The sequence below is a fragment of the Asterias amurensis genome, chromosome 3 (genome assembly GCF_032118995.1).
Source record: "Asterias amurensis chromosome 3, ASM3211899v1".
Lineage (NCBI taxonomy): Eukaryota > Metazoa > Echinodermata > Asteroidea > Forcipulatida > Asteriidae > Asterias > Asterias amurensis.
The window spans coordinates 3,803,590-3,826,959 of record NC_092650.1 but is presented as its reverse complement, the minus strand read 5'-3'; the positions used below and the strand labels follow the sequence as shown (position 1 = coordinate 3,826,959).

General features: G+C 38.7%; 1 protein-coding gene across 1 annotated transcript in view; it reads right to left on the bottom strand.

Moving 5' to 3' along the window:
- LOC139935228 (uncharacterized) overlaps nucleotides 1-18,066 on the bottom strand; it is a 105,080-nt gene extending 87,014 nt beyond the window's left edge. Inside the window, exons 1-7 of the mRNA XM_071929728.1 lie at nucleotides 17,874-18,066; nucleotides 9,527-9,649; nucleotides 8,291-8,671; nucleotides 6,746-6,988; nucleotides 3,860-4,111; nucleotides 2,409-2,660; nucleotides 428-679 (exon numbers count right to left, since the gene is read on the bottom strand). Coding sequence (XP_071785829.1) covers nucleotides 428-679; nucleotides 2,409-2,660; nucleotides 3,860-4,111; nucleotides 6,746-6,988; nucleotides 8,291-8,671; nucleotides 9,527-9,649; nucleotides 17,874-17,934 — 1,564 coding nt within the window. The 5' untranslated portion in view covers nucleotides 17,935-18,066. The remainder of the gene's footprint in view (nucleotides 1-427; nucleotides 680-2,408; nucleotides 2,661-3,859; nucleotides 4,112-6,745; nucleotides 6,989-8,290; nucleotides 8,672-9,526; nucleotides 9,650-17,873) is intronic.
- Nucleotides 18,067-23,370: the final 5,304 nt, after the last annotated feature.

The following is a 23,370-nucleotide window of genomic DNA, read 5'->3' as shown; positions in this document are numbered from 1 at the left end:
CATGGTAAAGTTGGGCAGTTGCCAAGCAGTGGTACCGATAGTAAATTTCTTGAACAATACTGTCACAAAACACTGAACAAAAGTTGCCTAAAGCTCATCAATCAAGCACATAGTGAACAGTATCGTTATCACAATAAGCTTTGCGAATAGCGTCTTGTAAAAGAGCAGTCGAACAAGTTTACACTGAAGAAGGGGACACTAAAAAAGGACAGAACAAAAACCCAGAAAGACATAATTTAAGCTGTCCAAGTTTTTGTGTGGTAGAATCTCCACAATATCAGTTGGATAATACAAATGGAACAGAAGAGTGGAACAAGATCTGAAAATTTGGCCGGGTCCTGTCCAGGCGATAAAGGACCAAGCCTATAAGGGCAAAGAAAAAATGCAACCAGTAGTATAAGCATAAATTTCCACAATTTAGGCTTACCTGCAGCTGTAATCAATACTGTGAAACTGCAGCTATTCTGGTTGTTGGAATTATCTCTGTAGGTGTATGTTACTATGGTACTTCCAACTGAGAAGAAGTCATTGGGATTGTTGGAACTTGACACAAAAAAGAAGTTTCCAGAATTGTCAGTGACAGTGGGTAGTTGCCAGGTAACCTGCCTGCCATTAGCACCAAAGGGAACCTCAAAGGCAATGTTGTCTGGGCATGTTACTACCGGTGGTATGTTGTCCACTGTAAGTTAAAACAGAATATAAATTAGAATTCACTATAATTGATGTCATGCTTTAGATTCTGTCATTAGTTCTAAAGCAAGGGTAAATCCATAACAAACACACAAAATTAACATACGGGATCAGTGTCTCAATACTTTGTTTTTTAAGAGTGGTGACCTGATTTTTTGGAACTGTGTTCTGTTTGGTGTATTTAAGATCAGGTATTGACCCAATTCACCTGACGTATCATCAGAATAATCTTGGATGCGTCATTTTGGTGGTCAATGTCAATGTGTGTTATTCAGAGAAGTGGGCATTTTAGACGTCGCTGCATTTACATGAAACCTATTGACCACCAACATGTGTGTGACCCACGTGCAAGGGGTCAATATGAACGCTCAGATAGCTGGCAACATTTTAATAATAAAACATTGTGGAATTTCAAGGCTTTTGACATGCACTCATTTTGTATGAAATTTCAATGCTATTTTGAATCTTAGAGAATGCTCCCCTGGGGAGTAGATTCTACAAAAATCCAAATATACAAATTTTTTGACGTGCGAGGTGAACACATGTTAACTATTACCCTGAATTATTTTGGGGTCAAAACAAATTTTGTTCGCCTGTAAGTTAAAACAAAATGAATTTGTCATTATAGATTCTGTCACTTGTTCACTACAGTAATCCAGAATGCTTTCAAGTAAACTAACACACACAAAATGCTAAAAATCCGTCGTCTACATGTAGTGTACAGTATCAATATCGAATGAGCTTTATATAGGATAAAAAGAGAAGTCTAACAAGTATTTGAAAGTGACACTAAAAACTTGCCTATTTCACTAAATTAATCGCTAAAATATTAATTTATGCAGTCTGATCATGTCTGCATAACAATTTGACAATACTCTTGCTTACGAAATGATAACCACATTCTCATGTGTAGCTAACCCTGCATGCACCTGCCAGAACTGAGTAACTGTAGTTAAAGAATCAGACTTGATTACTGAAGTCTCGAGTTGCAAATTCTGAGACTTCAATTCAATTCAATTTCGATTCAATTCTTTATTCATCATGCCCGCATGAAAATCACTTTCCCGATTTGCACATTAGAATACAGTTATTAAAAATAGAACATACATGAACCCTAGAAAATTAAAAACAGCAACAAATAATAAAAAAAGATTAAATGGCACAAATACATAGCTTTAAAATACACAGGAATTAAAATAATACATCAAAACAGAAAATAAACCAAGGATGACTTGGTAAGGAAAGGGGGATGAAAAAAGAGAGAAGGAATGGTGGGGGGGGGGGGGCGGTGGGAAGACAATACATGGGAACATGGAGAGGCCATAGGGGGACATGGATTGGGAAGTACGACGCAGGTCATCTAATAAAATTGTATTATGTCACTGTGCTTCTGATTAAAAAAAAAAAAATGGGGGTGGGGAAACAAAACAAACTTGTTCCCCCACAGTGCAGTCAATTGATGAGTCAGATTTGGTTTTGAGGCCAAGTTTTATTTTTTTTTTGATTTTTTATTTGATTTTTTACATTTTTTTAAATGGTGCCTTTTTTATGAAAAAGTGGAACAAGTACACTAAACAGTCTTTAATGAGGGAATACAAAAGTGGAACAAGATCTTGAATGTTGGCAGGGTCATGTCTGTGCTTTAAAGAACCGAGCAGATTGAAGGGCAAAGAAGAAATGCAACCAGTAGTTAATCGATTACCACAATAAAGGCTTACCTGCAGCTGTAATCAATACTGTGAAACTGCAGCTATTCTGGTTGTTGGAATTATCTCTGTAGGTGTATGTTACTATGGTACTTCCAACTGAGAAGAAGTCATTGGGATTGTTGGAACTTGACACAAAAAAGAAGTTTCCAGAATTGTCAGAGACAGTGGGTTGTTGCCAGGTAACCTGCCTGCCAGTAACACCAAAGGGAACCTCAAAGTTAATGTTGTCTGGGCATGTAACTACCGGTGGTATGTTGTCAACTGTAAATGTGAAACAAAATATGAATTAGAATTCACTAAAATTGTTGTCATACTTTAGATTCTGTCATTTGTTCTCTGAAGTAAGCAAGGGTAAAACAATAACACACAAAATAATCATACATTAGTGCATTATTTGTTGCTGGAATTCACCATAGATTCTGTCATGTTGTTTCTAAAGTAAGCCTTATGCAAGGGTAAACTTGGGCAGGTGCCAGTAAATTACCGCAACAAAATGTTGCATAAAAACCATCAAATATCTAGTGTACAGTATCAATACCATAAAGTGCTTTGCGTACAAGTTCCTCAAAAAGAGCAGTCTTACAAGTTTACACTGAAAAAGAGGTCACTAAGAAAGGACAGAACATAAACCCTTAGAGAGACTTGATTTACCCAAGGACACAAAATGTTCAGAAGGACGCAAAAGTAGTGATGCATGATCTGACAAAACAAATGTATTTGAACTAGGTAGTATTTCCATATTTTTTCAAAAAGTATTTTTGTTTCTTGTTTTGTTTGTAAAAACTGAATTTAAGAGTGTATTAAGTTCTGTAAGTTTTTTTGTAGCATTCTAATCATAAAGGAATCACTGGATCACAATTGTGTGATAATTGTATACGAACGCTCATGGCATGTATTTGTTTACAGTGGTCTTTTTCCAGGGTTTCACATGGGTACCCAGGTACCCGCAGTATTCACCTTAGGTAACGGGCTTTATCATTAAAGGCAGTGGACACTATTGGTAATTGTCCAAGACTAGCCTTCACAGTTGGTGTATCTCAACATATGCATAAAATAACAAACCTGTGAAAATTTGAGCCCAAGCAGTCATCAAACTTGCGAGATAATAATGGAAGAAAAAACACCCATGTCACACGAAGTTGTGTGCGTTTAGATGGTTGATTTAGAGACCTCAAGTTCTAAATCTGAGGTCTCGAAATCAAATTCGTGGAAAATTACTTCTTTCTTGAAAACTATGCGGTTCAGAGGGAGCCATTTCTCACAATGTTTTATACCATCAACCTCTCCCCATTACTCGTCACCAAGAAAGGTTTTATGCTAATAATTATTGTGAGTAATTACCAATAGTGTCCACTGCCTTTAATGTTGGCAGGATCCTGTCTGTGCGCTAAAGGACTAAGCCGATGGAAGGGCAAAACAAAAAAGGAGTTTAGGCATCAGTTTCCACAATTTAGGCTTACCTAAAGCAGTAATCAATACTTCAAAACTGCAGCTATTCTGGTTGTTGGAACCATCTCTGTAGGTGTATGTAACTGTGTTACTTCCAACTGAGAAGAAGTCATTGGGATTGTTGGAACTTGACACGAAAAAGAAGTTTCCAGAATTGTCAGAGACAGTAGGTTGTTGCCAGGTAACCTGCCTGCCATTAGCACCAAAGGGAACCTCAAAGGCAATGTTGTCTGGGCATGTTACTACCGGTGATATGATGTCAACTGTAAATTTGAAAAAATAAATTAGAATTTAGCATAATTGATGTTGCATTATAGATTCTGTTCTCTGAAGCTAATTGACAACATAACACACATTAACAGTATTTTGCATTTTTCCTTTGATTGGTGAGCAGTTTGCAACAGCTTATTTTATTTTCTCATTTTTTCCTCTACAGTTAATAATTGTAAAACTTCGCCAGGTGCCAAGTGGAGAAACTATACATGTAAATTACAGCATAAAAATGGCTTTAAACCCAACAAAAACCTAGTGTACAGTATCAAAATGTTGTTGAACTTTCACAAAAGTAATTAATGGTTTTGTAACCAATGCATGAAGAGACAACTTCATCTGCCACCGGGCAATCTCGGTGGTCTAAAATTGCAAGGGGCTTGGGTTCGAATCCCACCCGAGTAATATGCCTGTGATTTTTTTCATAGCACTTGGGTAAGAACCGAGTATACAGTGCTAACACACATTAATAAATACCCTGGACGGTTTCAAGTCTCTGATTGGTCAAAACCCGGTCACGTGTGGGAGTGTTAACGGTGGTATAAAGACCGGCTTTGGAAAATAGCGAATAAGTGGCCACTAAATCAGCATACATTGTGTAAACCTTGCGCATTGCACTGTATCGCACGCTTATTTATATCCCTGTTAGTTTCATTGCAACTTCGCGCACTTACGCGTACGCGCGCTGAAAATGTATCAATTTTGAGTGCGCGCGTGTAATATGTGCGCGCGTATAAACTGACGCTGAGCTCATGCGCGCGTTTTAATGCACAAGGAACAGCTATCGTCCAATCATTTGCCTCCTTTGGTCCCAGTGAAGGGGCTGAACAGATCATTATTTAAAAGAGTCACTGGTCTCAAAGATCAGTAATGTGATTAACGCACGAAAGAGATGGAAACCATCAAAAGCTCAAATATGGCCCCTGAACATGTCTGGAAGTACCACCGAGAGAAAAGTCACAAAAGTTGGACAATTGTAGACGTTTAATTCGCTAAAAAAGGTATTTTTTAATGGGAATAACAGTGTTTTAATGCACAAGGAACAGCTATCGTCCAATCATTTGCCTCCTTAGACCCCAGTGAAGGCGCTGAACAGATCATTATTTCAAAGAGTCACTGGTCTCAAAGATCAGTAATGTGATTAACGCACGAAAGAGATGGGAACCATCAAAAGCTCAAATATGGCCCCTGAACATGTCTGGAAGTACCGCCGAGAGAAAAGTCACAAAATTTGGACAATTGTAGCCGTTTAATTCGCTAAAAAAGGTATTTTTTAATGGGAATAACAGTGTTCGTACCCAGTCTTCACTGCGTGGTAATGACCTTGGTTGGTGGCTGGCGCTGTTAACGGACCTGGCTCGACCGTTAACAGCGCCAGCCACCAACCCCGTCATTACCACGCAGTGAAGACCGGGTACTCGCACTGTTATTCCCTAATCGGTGTATATGGGTAAAAACCAAAATGGATATTCTTTATCCCGATGCAAATTTAACATCTTTAAAACTTAATCTGTCAATACATTCTGAAAATTTGGTAGGGTCCAATTTCATCGCTCTGCTTACCGCTGAATTCTGCGCTTGCAGTCACTATTTTCTGCTTTCTGTGCAAGTGCCAAATTTCTGCACTAGTTGTGTAGCGAAGAAAAATTCCTTGCTAACCAGCTACATACACTTGAATCAAGTTTACTTGATGTAAGTGCATAATTCTCTACTTCTGTAAGGGCTGATTCTTTGGTTATAAATGGTAAGCAGAGCCGTTAAAAATTGGGCCCTGATTTTTAAAGAAACAAACATCAATACCAAGAACACTTTATTGTTAACTCTCTTCCTCAACTTTGTTGTTTCTCTTCTGTTGACATGCCTTCATTTTTTATCAAGAACAAAATAGATTTGGAGCGACTCTAGGTTGACCCAAATAAATTTTGGTTCAGACAGGTGAACTTAACATAATAAATAAAAAATAATAAGCATTTATATAGCGCCATCTATCTAGAGAACTAATCCGAGGCGCTGGAGAGGAAAAGAAACCTGAAACAAAAAAGTTTATACAAAGAAAAGGATCACAAGAGTGCCTAAATAAAGTGACTTAGGAAACAAATAGGTTTTTAGTTGCAATTTAAATGTGTCGAATGAAGAAGCTGTGCGAATGACTATTGGTAGAGTATTTCAGAGGGTTGGTGCTGCAGATGAAAAAGCCCTATTACCATAAGAGGTGTGTGTCCTCGGTGTCACAAGAAGACACTTGTTTGATGATCTGAGGCTGCGTTGAGGAATGTATTGTGAAATAAGTTCATTGAGATAGCCTGGTGCTAATCCATGAAGTACTTTCCATGTTAAAAGTAAAATTTTGAACTGAATACGCTCTTGTACTGGCAACCAATGAAGTTTCTGTAAAACCGGTGAATGGACATTGGCTCGTCTCATGACAAGATCGATGTCTGAAACCAAGGCGCTTCAGAGTCATTTAGAACGACTACAACAGTCGATCTATCGACTTCTAGCATGTCCAGTCGCTCCTAACTGTTTCAGACTTTGAAATTTTCATGTAGTTAATTCAGAATTTGGTTTTGTGCGGCTCTGCAGAGCAACTATGAGACAGGTGTACTTGAATGGAAAACTATACTTACGGAAAGTTTGAGTAACAGTGAAGACACATGTTGAACTGAGTGCAAGAGTATCCGTGAAAGTATACGTAACTTGCGTAGTGCCAAGACCAAACAATTGCCCAGGCTGATGTGTTGCCGATGTGCTAAACGTGTTAACGTCTGTGGCCTGTGGTGGTGTCCATGTGACAGTATCACCGCTCGGATTGGTGGTTGTCAAATCTAGGTTCCCTGGACATCCGGTGATTAGAGGAGGTGAATTATCAACTGCAATCAAACAGAAAAAAAAACACAGCGATGCAAAGCTTGATAACCTGAGAAGGCAACAAAAGCAATTGCCTCAATGCTCCTTATCACTGCTTTCACCCCTTGAAATGTTACTTTTCATCAAAGAGCATGTGCTCCTCAGTGAAGAAAATCTGCCCTGCCTTTGCAATAATAAAGTATTCAGCCTGGGTTTGAACTCACCTTACAGTAAGATTTGACATCATGTGTCAAAATCACCGAAGTGTCTTGTATTGCGACACCACACTTTGCTAAGCAATTAAGATTGGTCAAAAAAAAATTGTAAATAAAGCTCCGTTTATGAACAATGTACATGTAGTAACGTACATTGTATCAACTAACCAAGAAAACAAGGGTGCTTGCTGTAATATGCGTGTCAGATTTTAACCCCTAACTAAAGGTTTTTGGGAATTTGTTTTTGATCCTGTGCTCTTTATTACCAAGCCGGCTCGGGCCTAAGAAAACAATTCTTGAGTGTAGTACTGTGTGTGCATTTTCCACGGTGCTTCTTGATCAAAAGGAACCTTAAGTTGGAGCCAAAGCCTGAACTGAGGTTTGGAAAAAATCCCCTATAGTACACACTGGACAGACCCCTGATGCTATGCCCCATCCAATAGTTAGGTATCAGGTTTCAATGGCCTATATAGCATCTTAATTAACTACCCTAGTCAGAATTCAAACCCACATCAACGGGACACTTTTGGACGGTCCACGCCAGTAGTGCACGTGTTAGACCTCTGCACGCAATACTGAGCATGTGCATGCATGCTCAGAGCGGCAAAGCAGGCCCCCTATTTCTGCTGCCGCCAGTGTCTCAAAAGTCTCCTATTGTAAATTACAGAACTTAAAGGAACACGTTGCCTTGGATCGGACGACTTGGTCTAGATACAAAGCGTTTGTAGCCGTTTGTTATAAAGCGCATATGGTTAGAAAGAGGTTTTAAAAGTAGAATACAATGATCCACACAAATATGCCTCTAAATTGCGTGGTTTTACTTTTACCTCATCGACAAACACGGTAGGCCATTTATGGGAGTCAAATTTTTGACTCGCATAAATGGCAGACCATGTTAGTTCGCAAAATAAAACAAAAACCACGCAATTTCGAGGCAAATTTGTGTAGATCATTGTATTCTACTTTTAAAACATCTTTCTAACCATATGCATTCTATAACAAACGATTACAAACACTTTTCAAAGACCAACTCGACCTATCCAAGGCAATGTGTTCCTTTAACAAAATTGTGTACAATGCAAAATACAAATTAAACATTCTAGGACTTACGGACAACCCATCTCACTCGGAAACCCCGTTGGGGAATGTTCTTATCAGTGAGAAAGTACATCCAAATTGTGTCTGTTCCTGTCACCGTGAAAGGAGCAGGGACTTGATCGCCTTGGAAGAAGAAAACATCACCATTTTCATTGACCAAGTCATTCTGGATAGCCGTAAAATCCACATTCAGACCTGCACCAACAAACAACTCATCCTTGTTCAGCTCAATTTCAAAGGGTGAATCAAAGGTGAACGTGAATCCGTTTGCTCCTGGCACGTAGATCAGGTAAAGTGCTCTGTAGCGATTGGGGTAGTTGTTTGGGTAGCTGTTACTGCTAAAGTTCCCAATTCTACAATCAGTGCCATAACAAGTGAACACCTCTTGACTGTCTGCAAGTGGGAACAACATTTGAAAAACAAAAACAAAACATTGTTAAAACTTGATAAATGTTTCAACAGATTTTGTCATTTCTTAGTTGAAAGTTTGTGATAGAGACTGTGTTGAATATCAATCAATCAACAACATTTATTTCCATACAAACACAATATACAAATACAAGCAATAGGATTTTACAAGACTGAAAACTGTATGAAGGCATAACCCATTAGAGCAAAGCTTGTAGGCTGGGATGCCTTTACAAAACAATGGAAGGTAATAATAAGATCATTTAAATTATAAAACAATGCGTATAAACAACACAAACATAAAAACGAGACGGATAAACAAAACGCGAAAAAAAAAACCACCCAAATACAACAGACAAACAAACAAACTGACAAACATACAAACAAGCAAACAAATCAACCAACCCCCAAACCAATAATCAAACAAACATACAACAAACAAAAAATACAAACACCACATGACGTCATCGTTCAAATATTGCCGTTCAAGATGGTGTCACTGCGCGTGTGTGGGCGCAAGTGCCATAGAAATCAAACCGGGAATGCTGCGTGCTTCATTGATGTACGCCTTGGCAGTGTTCAGACGCGCATGGTTTGCCTTACGCATTATGGCGACTTTTATAGCCAAAAAAGGGTTATTCAATACGGTCTACGTGCGCGCGCAGGGCTTCAGACAAGAGGACGGAGCCTGAAGCTGAATCCAAAGCCGAAGCTGTGGTTTCGACAAGGGCCATAAAAGTGAAGGCTGGGGAAAGCCATCATCATACAGTGGTTCAGCATGCAGTGGTTCAGCATTAGAAATCCATGGAAAACAAAAATGCACATCAGAAAGACACTCACCTGATGGTGTATTACAGTCATACCCACTCCGATTTGGTATAGTGCATTGGCAAACATATCCCTCAGGACTGTTTCTAAGATGGCAAATGTCCGTGTTTGCACAAGGACTAGAACTGCATGCATCTGTAAGGAGAAAATAATTACAATATGAATAAATTCATCTCCACAACCAATCATGAAACAGGCTATCGTAAATGATATTTTTTATCGAGCACTACTGATGTGAAATTATCTTTCTCAGAACATCAGGCAATCTACTTTATTAGCAAATTTCAAAACTTTTTTTAAAAGCTTACTGTCTGACTGTACGGCGCTATATGAGCAACGACTGTTGGATTAGCGCCTTATAAATTTAATGATTGATTGATTGATTTTGATCAGAATTTTGCACAAGGATTATTTTAATACCTAAAGAGTGCCTACACCAGTAGTGTAAGTTAAAATCCAAACGTGTGCGCTGTGTGGTACGCGTATGTACGCGTAGGCCTACAGTGTATGACTTCGATAAGGTTTATCGCAATTCAGAATGGCAATGTGTTGTGGGTAGGCAGATGGGGCAGTTTGCTATACGGTGATTGTTGTCATGCACGACTCATGCACGCATCGCCTATATCTTTGTGTGGGTTGAACATTACCTTTTCTTGATATTTTGCTATTTGCGATAAACCTTATGGGTAATCTACATGTACCTCTTGCATTCATGATGTTGGCTTTATATAGATGGTGCATTCCATTTAAGGCCTCACGCGCAAGTGGTGTACCCTGTCATTGGATGCCCTGCCTACATTGGCCATGTGGGCTCTGCTGGATTAGAGCAACATGATTTTTGTACACAAATACATGGGAAAATCATTGCATTTTTTACTCTTCATGACATTTACATGTATGAGGGTATGTGATTTGGGTGTCTGTTCAGTCGCGAGACTTTTTGAAAAAAATTCAATATTCACCTTTTGTTTAGTTTCAACTTTATTTAAAAACAATATTCTAACAAATTTTCTCAATCTGTCCTGCAAAGCAAGGGAATTTGCATATCCCCGGATCCCCAAATCTGCGCGTTACAAATTTTCCCGCAGGCACCTTTACGGCCGTGTAACTTTTTGTTTACAATACGCAATGACATAATTTTGTATTTCATGAAAGTAGGCCTATACAACATTCTTCAACCTCCTGCAAAGATGGGACAAATCGTAGCCTTTCTGGTTAGTATTTTAGATATCTATAATTTTAGTACATTATCTTACCTTTTATTTAGAGTAGACTAAACACAAAATATTCCTAGCTAAGATGGTTGATAAAAACACTTATAAAACACCCTGAAAGTTCTTTGCATGATTTTTACATGACAACAGAGGGGATACACAAAACTGCGGAAGGTTGGAGTGGACGTGCCTGTTAAAGGCAAATTTCCAGAAATAACGATTTTATTGTAAATTGCACGCGGGTAAAAAAAACTTTTTAAAAACATCACAAGCGTTATTGAAAAAAAATTTGAAATTTATTATTCATAATTTGTTATTTAGCTAATACAATTAGGCCTAACTATGAAAAAAAAACCAGCACTTTAGTGTTGTATAACTTCGTTTTGTAAATTGATGGCTTCACCACAGGCTGAGCCGGGTGTAAGATGGGGGTTCAGCTAATTAGCCTCGTACTTGGTAGTGGTAGAAACCCAACAATTGATTGGGTTAATAATAGTTTTGACTGGCAGTTTTGGCCTTCTTGTTTCCCTGCCGCATGGACTCGAGTGTTTACAGAAGAAACAGGAATAGAAAGGGAACCCTTCATAGTGATGTTTCAAAACAAGTGCGTGAATGTATGTGACCCAAAACGTATGCCGACAAATTGGGGTCGTTTGCAGACAACGACCTCTGTTATGCTTCGATGGCGTTCTGCAGGCTTGAAAATTCTCCTCTCACTGTCTCAGGTGGGCTTTGACATCGGACAAACAACAATAAAGCTCAAAGTTGTTCTTGACTCTGTTAATTAAACTAAAATTCTCAAGTCTTCAGTGCTTGAATATACTTATAGGGTACACGTCAAAAGTCAAATCGCACTCGCAGGAATTGTAAAACAAAAAATTACAAACATATCCACCAAAAAGTATTTACAAATTAGCATGTTTATCTGACTCCTCTGTCCTCTGTCTGAGATACTGAGGCTGAGTTACACTTTCTGGAAATTCTGACGTTCTTATTAGTTATATAATAACAACATGAATAATCTTCCTACATTTCTTATGCATTACACTTTTTTTTAGGCAGACATGACACTTGACAGAACCAGAAGACAAGCTACGAATACGATTAGCTTTAACATTTTAACAACATCCATTCCATGGTTTTCAACAATACGTACGTCGTTGTATTTGCCGTGGACCTCCATGCATGACCCAACAAACTTGTGCGTGGAACTCATCTCCTGGACGTCAATCCCCCAAAAAATATTGAACAAAAAGTGCAAGAGCAGGAAGGAAGCAAACACGTCGTCACATAGTTGAAAACTAGCACTACACTACCAGCGGGCACTGAGCATAGTTTTGACAGGGGGCCGGCCGGCCGCAGAGCGGCGGTCATGCGGTATACAAAACATCTAGCCGAGTGCTAGAGTGGTGTGTGTAGGAGCTAGCCGGCCGGCCCCTGGCGACTTTTCACACATAGCAACAGCGCCCACGTCTGCACATCCAGTCATAATTCACTTTTGGCGGTCAATGACAGTATTTTGTGTTTTTTGTCGTCTGCAAAATTTTTGGCCAAACTTTGATACTGGCTCCCTGACGACATCAAAACATTTTACATACAAAATTTACTATGGTACCAGGAGACACACACCTATAAGTATCCGAAAGAATACCAGTGTCGTCAGACGTCGTGCGTATTGATCACTGATCTCCAAAGACCTTTTCGCAAATACCGGGGCGCGCGCGTAAAGCTTGGAATTAGGTGCATTGTGGTCTAGCTGGTAGCAAAATTTGATGCATATCTATCCCACAATGCACCTCATTCAACAGTCTGCGCTTGCGCATTGGTATTTGCGATAAGGTCTAATATACTGACTGGATAGGACATCGCGTCTAAACGCAGGCCGCGCGCGTATTTTTTCAAACGGGTGAAGACCGTTCGTCACACGAAATGCGCTGTACACTTTTAAACGGAGTTGCTGCAAGCAGAGAGAAGTTTTCGTCCTTTTAATTGCCATTTGGGGATAAATACAATTGGAATCGGATCAAACAAACTAAAAATGCTGATGGTGAAGTCGTGCGCGGCTGTCAATCACTGGAGGAGGGAAAACTGAGTCGGCAAAGGGATTGTCTTTCCATAAGTAGGTAGGCCTTTGCATTTTTTTAGCGATTCATATTATTATTATTTTATCTAACGTTACAAATAAGCCGGAAATTTAAACTATCTTTCATAAAATAATTATTATAGGCCAAGTATTTGTTATTTTTACCGAGCAATACTATTTTTGTTTTCGCTCCGTTACAGATGGTTGTCTGGAATCGACGAGGACGGGAAGCCCGGATTTCAACAGATGTTTGTCATAGCATCAATAATTAAAGGAACACGTTGCCTTGGATCGGACGAGTTGGTCAAAACAAAAGCGTTTGTAACCGTTTTGTATATAATGCATATGGTTGGAAAGATGTTTTAAAAGTAGAATACAATGATCCACACAAGTTTGCCTCGAAATTGCGTGGTTTTCCTTCTACTGTGCGAACTAACACGGTCGGCCATTTATGGGAGTCAAAATTTTGACCCCCATAAATGGCCGACGTGTTAGTTGACGAGGTAAAAGGAAAACCACGCAATTTCGAGGCATGTTTGTGTGGATCATTGTATTCTACTTTTACAACATATTTCTACCCATATGCATTTTATAAAAAACGGTTACAACGCTTTTCAAAGACCAGCTCGACCGATCCAAGGCAACGTGTTCCTTTAAAAGGTTCGGGAAAGTGACAAGTATATGCGAATTATGTACAGACGATACAAGTTCGTTGAGAGGATCAGTCATCTCGGAAATAGCCGACTTCGTTATTTGTGACCAAAATAAAAATATTTATTTCTGGCGGAACAGTAAAACGGTTATGGAAGTTTTGCTGTTGGGATTGTTTTTCAATTAACATGATGAATAGAAGCTTAACAATAAAAAGTTTCAATTTGTTAATGGAGTCAACTCTCAATTATCACATTGTATTTTGTTGTCATCTTTCTTGTTCTTTTCCCTCGATTTTAGCGAGTATGTAGTTCTCACTCTAGTGCCTACTCGAATTGTTTATTGTAGAAGCGACTCTTGTTTTGTCTTTATATGGTTTATTGCCATTTTCTCAATGAACTGAAAGAATAAAAAAACATGTACCTGAATCCCAATACAGTTTCTCGGCCGAGTGTTTGTTTAGAAATTTAAATATCATTATCATAATACTAATAGGGCATTTGATAGAAACAAATGTAAAGTTAGTTTGCTTTATTGCATTTCAATCAGAAACTTTTTCATACTTCAAACTATCGATCGTCATGTTTTCCCCACATTTCTATTCTCAATTTACAACTTCAACTGACAGACTCAAACCCGACCAAGTGCACATTAATTTACCCGTTTGAAGGAATTGCGCCGCCATTGTTGGGCCGCGTGTTTATGCACGCAGCATAGCGCAATGTCCTATCCAGTCAGTATAATGGAGATCAATGGTATTGATAAACTTCACCAAGTCCTTTGAGTGTAACAATATTTAGGATTTACTCACACAGAACTCGTCCCCACACAGTATTTGATCATCAACGAAAGTTCTTCAAATCTGCAGAATCTTTTATTGAACAATATTTTCCATATTTTTCAAAATTGTAATTACCTCAAACGTTTCATGTGTCTGTAGTTCATGATTGTTTTATGCACGCTGTGCGTCAAGCTAGCACTGGAAACAAGAGACTCTTACTCTAAGTAATTTTTTTAACTGGTGACTTGGGGAATTTGTCCTTCTGGATGATTGTGTCTTCTTTTCTTTGAAGCGCCACGACAACACAACCTGACCTGACCTCCGTGCTGATGATTGTCAGATCCATGTCTTGTTCTTACAATTTTACTTTAGAAATTCAGCTTACAGACATGGACCACATGGACACAACAGCGCCCTCTTTGAACAACAAGGGCTTATGACCACAAGGGGAAGGATAGCCTCGAAGTGTGACGTCAGATGTTCAGGCTTGGATCTAAGCTTCAATTAGTTTTGTTCATTTGAATGGAATCACGTGTACAAAGTGAAGTACAGCTAGACGTGCGATTTTACAATAGTCTGCCTTTGTAGGCGTCTACTCTAGATTTCCTCACAATCATCCAAACTCGTAAAGATATATGACCTATAGTACACGAAAGGGGTACTAGCCCTATAGCCTAGAAAGGGCTATTGTTCGCACTGCGTTCATTCATATCATATTATACATGTATACGACTAACGGTTAATTGTCTTATCCCATCTTGCTCTGCTGCAGAATCGCGAAAAGAACAGGCGCTCCACATGTTTTTACACGCCTACTCTCTAAAATGCAAAAGAGTGAAAAAACACTCTTTGAAGAGCCACGAGGAACATTTCTATTTCGATCAAGTGGTCTTCCACTCTTTTAGATTGAGGTTTGCGTCATATTTGAGTGATTGGTCACTCTGTCCTGCAGTGACCCCCCCCCCCCTCCCAAAAAACAGGAATGAAATAACCACCACTCTTTTTGAAGAGCCATAGGGACAACTCGAAATAAAGAGTGGTGTTTTCACTATTTTATCAGAGACTATACACACGCGGGCTAAGAAGATGTGACTGAACTATTTGTAACGACAGGCCTATATATTGGGACAAGACATCATAATAAATCTATACAAAAACCTTGTCTCTTTAAACATGAATGAGTTGGATATCACAATTTTCGGCAACACAGAATGGTTTATTATTTGTACATAGTTTCATGCATTATAATTATTGCCTAGCAGAGGGCACAATATTTGGAGAGCCAAAAAGAAAATGGTTCGGTTTGGAGTTGCCTTCGTAGTGAGAATACACAACAATCGTCACGTTGACAAAACTTTTAACTATCACGCGGAATGCGCACTTTGTATGGTCATGGTCGCGAACGATAATGAAAAGCCCATTGTTCAATTTGTTTTCAAATAATAATCAGGTTTTGAACATGTTACTCATTTCTAAAAACACCATAGCATTTCAAGCAGAACTTCATGCCAACTTTTCCACCACAACCATTCCGTATGTAAGTTATGTGCAAATCCTGTGTGAGCATCAATTTAAATAATTACTGGCCGCGTTGTGCTCCCCCTTTCAAGGGTCACATTTATTTCAAAATAATTATCATTTTATTTTATGTATTTATATGATGTGATTTGTTTCCAAGGGGAAACCTACCTAAGTGGGGGAACTTATCAACTTTACTAATAAATGAATAAATGAATGAATTGTGTTTTACCATTACTCGTTTGTTACTCGGGGTTTGTGTGTTTGTGCATTTTTTCTATTTTTTATTTGTTATTTTTTTTTCTCATAAAGAAACAGTTTCGAGGACGATTGTCAAGCAAACCAGTACCAACCAGTGTAGCAGAATCATGGAACAGTGACCTCCATGGTAGAATGAACAATCATTACAATTCAACAGCACATCTATATGTATACGGTGGTATGAACAAGGCGTATAGGCCTACAACCTTTTAAATTGTAGACTCCATGTGACACTGTTTTTTTTTAAACTTATAGAAAAATAACGCCCGTGTACTATTCCTTTATTAACTACCATTTTAAAACCTAATAAGTCAAGGACAGTTCGCGTGATGCTGTATATGCGTCACAATGATTTTCACTTGGGATTACAATAACGGGACGTTTGAGACATAGAAATCTCACAGGGTCACCGTATATTGTTTTCTTGCTTCTTACAAAGGTCGAAGCCTTATTCCCCGTTTCTTTGTTAAAAACTACAAAACCTTATAATTGTATCCGCTGACCCGTACTCAGTCGCTCTTCAACGTGGCACTATTAAAGTGGATGACTGAGGTTTTTACACACTTCTGAAAAGATTATTGACCCAAATTTTGTTTTGGGAAACCCCGTCGGCAAGTCTTTAAGAAAGCCGTTGGATTACCTTCTTCTTTTGAACACAATGAATGGCAGTTTATAATAATCTGCCCTTCATTATTGGCTTGTCTATAATTCATAAAGTAATACGTTCTACCAAAACTTTGACCTGAGCATAGGCATAGGGCGTGTGAGTGGAACATAATACTTGTTAGCTGAATTTAAATAGGCATATTTTGTGACCACATTCTTCATGGTCGTATCCACCAAAGAACGCATAAACTCATGGTTGTCACCGCCATGGAAGCTACACTTTCAAAAATTTCCGTAAAATTTACGGCACTTTACCTGGCAGCTGGGGTGCCGGATAAAGTGCCGTAAATTTCACGGTGGAATTTTTGTTAATTGTACCTTGAAGGGGTAGTTAACAAAACTTCCACCGTGAAATTTACAACACTTCACGTTTTACATCTATAGAGGCTAAAATAATAATAGCATACCAATATGAATCAAACTCGCCACACACAAAACGAGTTGGTCCATTTCTTTTGAAGTGAAATCATTAAACTACCCTTACTGACTTCTTAGCGAATTTATAAGGGAGGTTTAACTGCTCGAGAAAACACGTAAACGTGAACGCCACACATTAATGGTGTTGTTTCTATAGTGATGCCATCGCTTTAGGCTTATTTTATGCTCACATTACGTACGGGACGTATCTGACGTAATCTTAATTTTACGTTTGCTAAACGTGAGATTTTAACGAGCACAATTTTCTGTATTTGCTCGTGTAACGTGCAGCTTTACCGTTATAGTTCACATCACGTTATTTTGAAGTCATAATAACGTCAAATGAAAACTTGCTACGATTTTTTCATGTATTTTTTTATGAAGTAAAATTTACAAAATAAAAAGTATATGAGCATCAAGTGTCACCAATTAGCAACTTATCTCAACAAGTTTGTCACTTTTGTCTGTAATGCGAATGAAAACATTGTGTGTTTTAACAGCAAAATGACTTAACACCGTACGTGCCTCTGTATTATTTTGAAGCTGTACTTTATACAAAAGTTGAAAAACTTTGACGTTTAAAACTGCAAAAATAATCATGCGCACTTTAGTGGTTCGTGTCATCAAGTGTCATCAATGTAACGACTCACTCATAAAGTTTCTGACTTTTGTCTATGCGAATGAACATAATTGTGTTAACGCGCTGCTGTGTTGACTTCAATTAGAGCTGTAATATCCAAAGTTTTTGACAAGTTTTTTTTAACTCACCTTGTCCAAAAGCACCCGTTGCCAGAATCACCACCAAACCTATCACGGCAAAACGTTCCATGATTGGAACACTGCCCCCGGAATGAACCAAAAGAACCCGTACAAAAACTCCCGTCTAAAAATGCGCCGAGAACGAACCACACTCCGTGTCGAACAAACAACGCAGACTTTCTAAAAGTCGATACTCAACCAGCACTAGCGAGAAACGACAGTGAATCAATGTGTGCGAGCCAAGCCCTTTTTACTATACACACTTTCCGGCGTCTCACACTTTTTTCCTTTTCGCTCGCCCAACCCCATCCATCGTACAACGAATAAAAAAAATCACATTGTACTAAAAGTTCTATGGGATACGCCCCAATGCCTTTTGCGAATAGCACTTTCTTTTCTGGTCAAGGTTTCAGGCAGTTTCGGTGATTTTTTGTGTTACTCTATTGGATTAGTACAGGCCTATTGTTACCAACGAGGCTATACATTTTGCACTGTGCGGGGGTTACCTGCGGCAACTCTAGGTGTTTCGTCAATGACTCGCAAAGTTGAACAATTTTTCAGGAAGAATACATATTTTGTCACGAACAGAAAAATGCAGTCGCGTAAAATTAGCAGAGAGCACTCGTAAAATTGACATTTAAGTCGATCGACTATGGTCAAAACTATTCTATGTATTTTGCTAAGTGGAAGATGTGATTAACGTAATTTAAGTAAACGGTCACGAAACAACGGGTATTATATGCACTTACATATTAATTGTCATTGTCTAAACTTGTCGTTACCATAATGTGTGTATTGTATTTCGTTAAAATTGAAACGCTTAACGTTTCACGAAAATATTCATATATTTGTTATGCGCGTCCTTGACATTAGTAAAATTATTCTTCTCTCACAATCCTCAGTGGCACCGACAGTCCGGACGGACCAAGTAAGCGGAAACTGTTGACCACACTCTTTAGAAAACTCCCGGGTCCGGACTGCGTCCCATAAGACCTCTATTTCTGTGTCAGATGACCCGAACTCAGTGCAACGACGCAGATTCAAAAAATAAAACCCCATAACAAAAATAAAAAAATAAGTCGGGTCAGCCTGACCAACAAGTGGGTCAGGTTTACAGGAATCCGGGTCATTTCTGACCGGGAGTTTAGCCTACAACGCAAAGAAAGCATGTCAAAATCAAGCTTGGATACGGCTATTGTGACACGGCTCATCCTAAGCCTGAACATCTGACGTCACACTTCTAGGCTCGTGAATTTCGCCAGAGATCTGCTTTTGAGTTTGTGCACACCACACCTTTGACCTCGCATCATTTTCACATGACTTTCATGGTTTTGGAGATTCATAGTTAAAAACGACGTACACGTAACATATAAAGCTAAAACATTTCATTATCCTTGCGGATATAAGGACAAGGGACCAGTCTATAGATCTTGTGAACCATGTTTACAATAATGTGTGACTTTGTATATTCTTGGGAAAGTTGATAATTTTGTGTCATAATTTCCATATTGAACCAAGAAAGTAAAAGCTGGTCAAGTTTTGAGATGTTCCCCTCTTCATCATATCAAAAGTTGATAAGAATTAAACAGTTCAATCGCCATTAAATATAAGATTGTATGTTTTCTTCCATCGAGCTATGTACAAAAAAAATACGCCTGCAAAAAAGTCCAGACTCTGTGGCTCTTTCGTAAACATGTTATGCTGTCACAGGTCACATCGTCTATAGGGGCCTATGACAAAAGTTAGCTGCAAAATAATAATAATAACAGCAATAAAAAGGACCTTCAGAAGACACCTTTTTCAGACGAGGTCATCCCTGTTATGTCCATCCAGGGTGTAACAGAAGATGACCATTGAGGCTTGATTCTAATCATCATAATTTGGGGTCCATTTTTGTTGTGCTAATTTTTCGGCCAAAGTTGTTACCTAACGACCCTTTCTCCCGAGTCAGATGCCATTGTGTGGCACGTTATTAGTGAGACTGAGTCATCGGTTCCAAACACAGGTCTACTATGTAATAACTTTGTATTGGAGAATAGATGACAATCGAGGCTTGATTCTAATCATCATAATTATGGGTCAATTTTTGTTGTGCTCATTTTTTGGCCAAAGTTTGTATTGGCCAAAGTTGTTACCTAACGATTATTTCTCCCGAGTCAGATGCCATTGTGTGGCACGTTAACATGAGACTGAGTCATCGGTTCCAAACACAGGTCTCTTATGTAATAATTGGAGAAACGGGTTTTGGGGGAAACTGGGATTTTTCCAAAATGGGATAGTGAAAACTACACTGCAAAGAAAACTCGGGTGTTCGAATTGACACGTGCCGTTATATAGATCGATATACAATCATATCATTAAAGTTGTTAAAATAACACAAACTTGTGTTAAAAAAATGTGTTAATTTAACACCATTTTTTTAAATTCTTTCTTCGGTTTTTATATAACTATGTGACAGCATCCATGGTGTCAACTTTAACACACCAGTTTTTGCAACGGAATAGTTTTTATTTGGATGCAAACCTTGCATGTAAATTTACACAAAAACACTATTTTGAAACTGCACATTATTCACCGTAGACGACCTTTTTCATGGGCATTAGTGTAGGGCCTATATAGTGTTCAGGTTCATTTCATGTGAAAGAAAGAACCATGAGTCATAGTGTGACTTTGTGATCGATTATTGTAAAGCATGAAAATGGATTATGAAGGCAACGGCCTAAAATAACACGAACACTGGTTGTTTTCCCCAATTTCTGGAAAGGATATCTGATGTTTTTTCGAATCCTCGAACTGCCTCTAGCTGCCGGGCAACCTTGGTAGTCTAGTTGGTAAGACACTGCTCTAGAATTGCAAGGGTCGTGGGTTCGAATCCCACCCGAGTAACATGCCTGTGATATTTTTTTCACAGGACTCGGGAAAGTACTGAGTATACAGTGCTAACACACATCGGTGTATGGGTAAAAACCAAAATTAATATTCTTTATCCCCGATGCAAATTTAACATCTATTATATCGTTGCGGTACCCGCTGCCAAAACATAGGATTCGAACTGCCTCTAGCTGCCGGGCAACCTTGGTAGTCTAGTTGGTAAGACACTGCTCTAGAATTGCAAGGGTCGTGGGTTCGAATCCCACCCGAGTAACATGCCTGTGATATTTTTTTTTTTCACAGGACTCGGGAAAGTACTGAGTATACAGTGCTAACACACATCGGTGTATGGGTAAAAACCAAAATTAATATTCTTTATCCCCGATGCAAATTTAACATCTATTAAATAATAAAACCATTCTTATATAGCGCATAATATCACCGTGAGGTCCCTCTGCGTTGTAAAAGGAAATCAACAATTATTGTACAAAGTAAACAAATGTTTTTAACTCGGTTTTGAATTGTTCTGATGTATCAGCTTGTTTAACAACCTCTGGAAGACTGTTCCATAACTGAACTGCTGCATATTGGAAAGAGCGGGAACCGTAAGACTTGGTTTTGATAAACAGGGGAGTCAGATAGGGATTTATTTGATTTATCCTGGTTGTTTTGTACTCCTGAACTACGCTTTGAAGATAAACAGGGGCAATGCCATGGATACCTCAGAACTTTCCAGAGTTCTGGAGAAACAGGGAAATCACTAATGGGTGGAATACCGCAACAATTTCTGTTAAAACTGGAGGTTGAACGTGTACACCGTGTTGGCTTTCAGATATATAAACAAGAGAAAATCGTAGTTTGTTTTAAAAACACCAAATTGTGTTGGTGGAAATAAGTGTTTATTTTTTGTTTACACCATAATGGTTTGATTGCTGTGTTATTTGTTTTCGATATCTACATAAGGTACAACAGCCATGGTGTCCATGTTTTTACCCCAGTTTTTTTCTTTCTTTAAAACTCGACCAATTGATTTTTACACAATTATTAGTTGTTTGGGTGTATTTATTGAAGGTTTAAAAACTAGAGTGAACTTTTCTAAACAACGAATGATGTAAACAAAAAATGCAAAAGAATTGGACTGTACTATTAAATAGCACAACACAAAACATGTATGTAACAAAGCGGTACCGATACCTATTGGGTACCACAAATCCCACAGACATTGACTGCTAATCCAAAAATAAAACATGGTCCATGTAGCTTATGTACTTGTTTCACATCACTCTATTTTTGCACAAACTTGTTTTAATGACAAAGTTCACGTCTGTCATGCTGTTTGCCTGTCATACTATTTGGAACACCCCAATGCTATAAAGACACGTTAAGGCACCACCTTCATTGCTTACTGTACCATGCAGGAAGGCAAACATATAGTTAAAAACAAGTTTTGGCCCGATGATCACATTGTCAACAGTCTACACTGAAATGACCTGGGTATAAAGTGTTTAATCACACATGATTTCACTTATATTTGTAAGGAATCCTGTCACCCACCATTCTCCATATAATAAGGTAAACAATTTGCAAATGAATAGCAAACACAGAACCAAGAATACAGACTTGTATACAGAATTAAAGTTTCGCGTTATAAGGCCTATACTCGGGTCCTTTCCTGTTCAGCCTCGCTCTTTTTCGACATTCTTTTATTCTTTTTGATATAAGCAACATTCACACTGGTCTTTACTTGAACCGGCTAATGCGTGAACCGTCTCGCCGAAAGAAAAAAAATGCAATTGATCCGGAGTGAGATTTTAAACCCTGGTCCTGGTTCCTGCCAGGGTTGATTTCAATCCAACTAAAGTATGCTACCCGGATCGGAGGCGGATTTAAATTTGTACAGTATGTAAGGGGTTCCGACCCTTAGATTTTAGTTAATGTGAAAAGGCCTATCTGGCACTGGACACTGATAATAAGGGTTATTAGAAAAACTTACCTGGAGAGCTCTTGATAGTATTAAACATTGTGAGAAACGGAACTAAACATAGCTTTTAAGAAAGAAGTAATTTCTCACAAAAATATTTGAATTGAATTCGAGACCTCTCGAATACAAGCTGAAAGCACGCAACGACAAGGGTGTTTTTTTTTTTCCTTCCACTATTCTCTCGCAACTTCAATGACCAATATTGAGCTCAAATTTTCACAGGCTTGTTAATTTATGTATATTGTGCAGATACACCAAGTGAGAAGACTGGTCTTTGACGGTTACCAAAGGTGTCCATGCCTTCAACCAATGCACGGAGGACAGTGCGCTTGGTTGTGTTGGCTGTCTACTACATGTATGACCTCCTACGCTCCAGCAATGAAGTACAAACCTTTGAAGTATATTTTGCCGGCTTCACAACTCCATTTTTTTTTTATAGGGAGGGGGGGGGGGGGTACTTCACAACTTCTTTTAGCAGCGTTTCTTTTCGTTGAAATGTGTCGGGTCGTCTGGGACGTGAGAACATTTCTGTATGGAGTCCACAAAGGTGCTAAGCGACTTTCCTTTGACTAGCATTTTTTTTCGAACTGCCGCAAAAGTACAATATGCAATCTAGGTAGACCCTTTCTTTTGAAATTTGTCTTTTCTTTGTAG